The following is a 4,105-nucleotide window of genomic DNA, read 5'->3' as shown; positions in this document are numbered from 1 at the left end:
TCAGGCCCTTGTGCTTGCCAAGGAAGCGCTTATTCCACTGAGCCATCTCCCTGGCCCCAAAGAGAAAGAGTCGGGACGGGGGCGCGAACCGGCGACCTCATGCTCCGCGGCCCAGTGCCGAGACTGCCGCGCCAGGTCGCCGCCTCACTCTACATTTTTTTTTAAAAAGCATAATACTGAAAGGCAAAGTACAAACTAGAAAAAAATGTTTCCCGCATGTGGCCAGCAGATGTGACATAAACATAAAATGTTTATTTCTCATGAAATAAAAACAGGAAAAGTGAGCCTCTTGTATTAACAAACAAGCATAGGGCTGGGGAGCTAGCTCGGCGGTCTAAGCACCTGCCTGGCCAAGTGCAAGGACCCAGGTTCGGGTACTGCACGCCATGTGGTCACAGAAACCGGGCATGGTGGTGCATGCCTCCCCAGTGCTGTGGAGGCAGAGGCAGGAGGATCACTAGGAGTCCAAGCTGAGAAACTCATTACCAAAAAAAAAAAACCCAAATAAATAAGAAAAAAGATTAAAGAGGGCCGGTGAGATAGCTCAGCAGACTAAAACGGGGCTGAAAACAGGAGGATCACTACAACTCCCAGTGAGACTTGTAGCAAGACCCTGTACCAAATACATAAAAAAAGATTAGAAAAATAAAAATAAGCAAAGAAAAAAATGCAAGCATAGTGTAAATGTCCTGAGGAGGAAAACCAGCTGCTGAGTGCCTAAAGGGGACGCTGTAAGTGGACCAAATAAACACTGACCAAATGGCCAGAGACACTGTGACACCTGCAAGGGCACAGTGCTGCTTCCCGCAGGAACACTGCCTCCACCCGGGACCAGTCCTCAGGGTACCTGGCCAGACCGCATGCAGTGTTCTGGGGGCTGGACAAGTACTCATGGCATGATGGTTACATGTGTAGCCACTGCCAATTAAGCTCAAGATCCTGTGGGAACCAGAGAGAGCCTTCCCAGATGAAAGGCATTCCCCTAAGTGCCCTGCAGCCCTAGTGCTGGAAGAGGGCTCCCGGAGGAAGGCAGTGGTCGGGGTGGAGGGATGGAGACCACTACAAAGCAGACTTGGGCAGGACTTAAACTAACCAACCGGCTTCAATGTTTACTACCCGCCTCAATGCGTCCACAGAGGAGGCTCTGTGACTGGGAGGGCTGGGGCCAAGGGCAGTGAAGCCAGTCCATGCCAGAGGCTACTCTACAGAGCCTGGTGCCCAGATGGGCTCTTGCTCCTTCCAGCTCCTCACTCCTGTGCAGCTCAGCTGGGCAGCCCAGTTCACCTGCAACCTCTTCAGCTGTCCTTCTGGCCTCTTACCCTAGACAGATGACAGGCTGTCACACCCAACTCTGGCCCAGTTGAGGCCAGTTCCAGAGCCAGGGCTGCCCTGCTCTGTTTTCCTGAGCCTGGGCTTCCTGCTGGGCAGCTGCTCCAGTTTCCCCTCTTCCAGGCACCCTTCCTGGGCCCCTCTCTCTCCTCCACCCCGCCCCCATAGGGCATCCTGCACCACTTGGGAAACACTGGGTCCTGCCTGTCTCTCCTCCTCCCCGCACTTACTCAGCCAGCACCTCAGACCTCCCAGGCCCTGGTAGCATGGAGCCCAGGATACCTCCAGAGTACAGAAGAAAGGAAAGGGTTGGAACAAGGAAGTAGGCTGGACAGGTTGGTGTCCTATTGACCCAGGTGACCCAACAGGCAGGCTGGGGAGGGCAGTTGTGGGTGGGGTCCCTGACGACCACATTCCTTCCCTCGGGAGCTCTTTTTTTCTTTTTTAAAGAATTTTGTTTTGTTTATTTACGTATTCATTTTTTTGGCAGAACCAGGGATTGAACTCAGGCGGATTGAACTCAGGCCCTTGCGCTTGCCAGGGAAGCGCTTATTCCACTGAGCCATCTCCCTGGCCCCACCTAGAGAGCTCTTGACAATGAAGGGGATGACCTGCCAGTGAAGTCACAGAGCCCCAAGGTGGCTTCAGGGAAGAGCCCAACCCTGGGTATGAACTTTGACCAGAAGGCTGTGAAATTCCTGGCCAATTTTTACATCAATGGAGGCAAACACTGGACTCATGGCCCTCTGAGACAGAAAAGGTAACTTCAGCAGGCATGGGGGGTGGGATGGGCACAGGCTGGTGCAAGCAGCTAGGTGAATGGGAGGACACCCTGTCTTGTAGGCCGGAGGGGGCCCTGCTGTCCTGGGGGACAGGTGAGATGCGGCCCATCAGCAGGAAGGGGACCCCAGCTGGCCGGAGGTCACGCGTGGGTTCCCCCTGGAGGTGCCCGCCCACCTGCACCAGGACCCAACGGGGGCTGTGTGAGTGAGGGTCCTTGGCTGCACCTTCGCCCAATGAGGGTGGGAGGAGGATAAGGGCAGTCTGGGGGTGCCAGACCCATAGCCTGACCCCCTCACCTCTCTCCCACCCCCGCGCCCCAGTGCTGGAACAGCGCCCTCCACTTCTGGCTGATCCAGATGTGCCTGGCCCGGCCCAGTATGAGCCCAGCGCCTTCGTGCGGGAAAGCTCCCCGCACCCCCACTACAGCATTGGTCGCAGGCACCCCGGCCCAGGTGAGCCCCCGCCTCACTCGGAGGGGCACCCCCTGGGAAACCCCTCTGACCCCCCTGACCTGCAGATGGTGGCGGCCGCAGAGCGTGGCACAGCGCGTGGCTACAGAGCGAGAGCCCCTTCACGCAGAAGGTGGACTTCAACCGCGAGCACCAGGTTGGGGAGGAGGAGCGGGCAAGCGGAGGGGCGGGTGGTTGGGGTCGGGAGCTGCGAACCAGAATGGGAGGGACCTGGGGTGCCCTGGGGGCGGGGTTATGTGGGGAGAAGCGGTGGTGGGGGTGACAGGGAAGGGTGCGGAACAGGTGGGTGAACCTAGGGGACAAGTAGGCTTTCGGGGCCGTCCAGGCCGGGAGCCCCTGTAGCTCTGCCAATGCCCGCAGTGGCCATCGCCCGCAGACCACGTGCCGTCCAGCCTGCCCACCGGCCCGGCTTTCAGCTTCGTTGGCCGTGCGCGCCCGGGTCCTCTCCGCCTCCGGAGCCCCCGCGCGCGCTCCCTCCTGCAGGGACCGCCACGCGTCCCTGGCCAGCAGCGCCCAGGCCCCTCCGCCTACGACGTCCGCCCGGGTTGCCGCCTGCTGAGCCCGCGCCCGCCCGCCTTCTCCATGAGCCGCGCTCCCGCCTTCGTCTCCTGGCTGCGCGCCTGTAAGTAGGGGTGGCTGGGTCGGGCTTGGCGGGGCAGGATTGGGGCGGGGCAGGTGGTTTGCGCCCTCGGGCTTCCAGCCTTCTTTCTCTGCAGCCTGTACACCTGGTCCGGCCGCCTACCACGTGGAGGACTGCTATGACGCGTGCTTCCCCTCCGTGCCCGGGGTGGTCATTCAGGGCGCCCGCAGGCCCAAGCGCCACGACACGGGCCCGTTCTGTGCGCTGTAGGGCCTGACCCTGCTGATCGCCTAGTGGATCCTGGCTTCCCTGGGGTTCTCCCAGGCCTCCCTCTGGACCGTGGGCGTGGCATCCCAAGCGGACCTTCACCCATCCTCCCACTGGGAACCCTGCTATGGACTGGGCAAGGGAAACCCAGCTCAGGGCTCCCCACCTGTCCACCCCCTGGCTCTACTGAGATGCAATTGGTTCTTGGCCCCCGTGTGTGCCCGTCTGATGTCCCAGTCCCGTGTGGTGTCCTGAAGATGCGCCCGATGCTTTCCTGTCGTTTCCCATCTGGGGGGTTCCATTTGGCTGGCCCCACAGCGAGTGCTTTCCTCTAGGGGCCCTGGAGTGGCAGTCTGGGGCTGACCTGGAACTTCTTGGCCTGGGACAGGACAGGCGTGGAAGACACCTTGCTGGCTGTGCCCCCCTAGGGGGATTGGCCCAGATGCCCATCTACCTGAGAGTCAGGCTGCTTGCAGAGCCCAAGACCTAATGCTTGGGGAGGGGGCTGCTGTCTTGTGGGTCAGAGCAGAGCCAGCCAGTCACCAGCGAGGTCCCAGAGGACCAGCTGGTCAAGGCTGGACCATATTTCCTGGGATCTTGACCTGATTGTCCTGCTTGGGCCCTGAGGACCCTAGCCAAGGTTGTACAGGCCAAGTCACAGCCAGGGTGTTGCAGG

At 60.1% G+C, this 4,105-nt stretch overlaps 1 protein-coding gene across 4 annotated transcripts; it reads left to right on the top strand.

The window, feature by feature from the left end:
* The first annotated feature begins 1,908 nt into the window (after positions 1 to 1,908).
* On the top strand, positions 1,909 to 3,598 carry Stpg3 (sperm-tail PG-rich repeat containing 3). Of its 4 annotated transcripts, none has more exons than XM_023700538.1 (6): positions 1,909 to 2,089; positions 2,173 to 2,204; positions 2,433 to 2,564; positions 2,630 to 2,718; positions 2,943 to 3,204; positions 3,299 to 3,598. In XM_023700538.1, the coding sequence occupies exons 1-6, from the start codon at positions 1,998 to 2,000 to the stop codon at positions 3,430 to 3,432; spliced, it is 741 nt and encodes a 246-aa protein (XP_023556306.1). In that variant the 5' UTR covers positions 1,909 to 1,997; the 3' UTR covers positions 3,433 to 3,598. The 4 variants fall into 4 exon arrangements, with proteins under 4 accessions (XP_023556306.1, XP_023556308.1, XP_004640557.1 ...); XM_023700540.1 differs by having other exon boundaries at positions 2,173 to 2,312; positions 3,066 to 3,204; XM_004640500.2 differs by having other exon boundaries at positions 2,173 to 2,312.
* Positions 3,599 to 4,105: the final 507 nt, after the last annotated feature.

Source organism: Octodon degus, unplaced genomic scaffold (assembly GCF_000260255.1).
Source record: "Octodon degus isolate 3935 unplaced genomic scaffold, OctDeg1.0 scaffold00123, whole genome shotgun sequence".
Lineage (NCBI taxonomy): Eukaryota > Metazoa > Chordata > Mammalia > Rodentia > Octodontidae > Octodon > Octodon degus.
The sequence above is the reverse complement of the archived record's forward strand: the minus strand, read 5'-3'. Positions and strand labels throughout refer to the sequence as shown.

Excerpts from the sequence above, each read along its gene's own strand:
- Stpg3 (XM_004640500.2), top strand. The coding sequence starts at position 1,998 with ATGAACTTTGACCAGAAGGCTGTGAAATTCCTGGCCAATTTTTACATC. Across the intron at positions 2,313-2,432 it reads CAGGACCCAACGGGGGCTGT|TGCTGGAACAGCGCCCTCCA; the intron begins GTGAGTGAGGGT and ends CCCGCGCCCCAG. Across the intron at positions 2,565-2,629 it reads TCGCAGGCACCCCGGCCCAG|ATGGTGGCGGCCGCAGAGCG; the intron begins GTGAGCCCCCGC and ends CCTGACCTGCAG.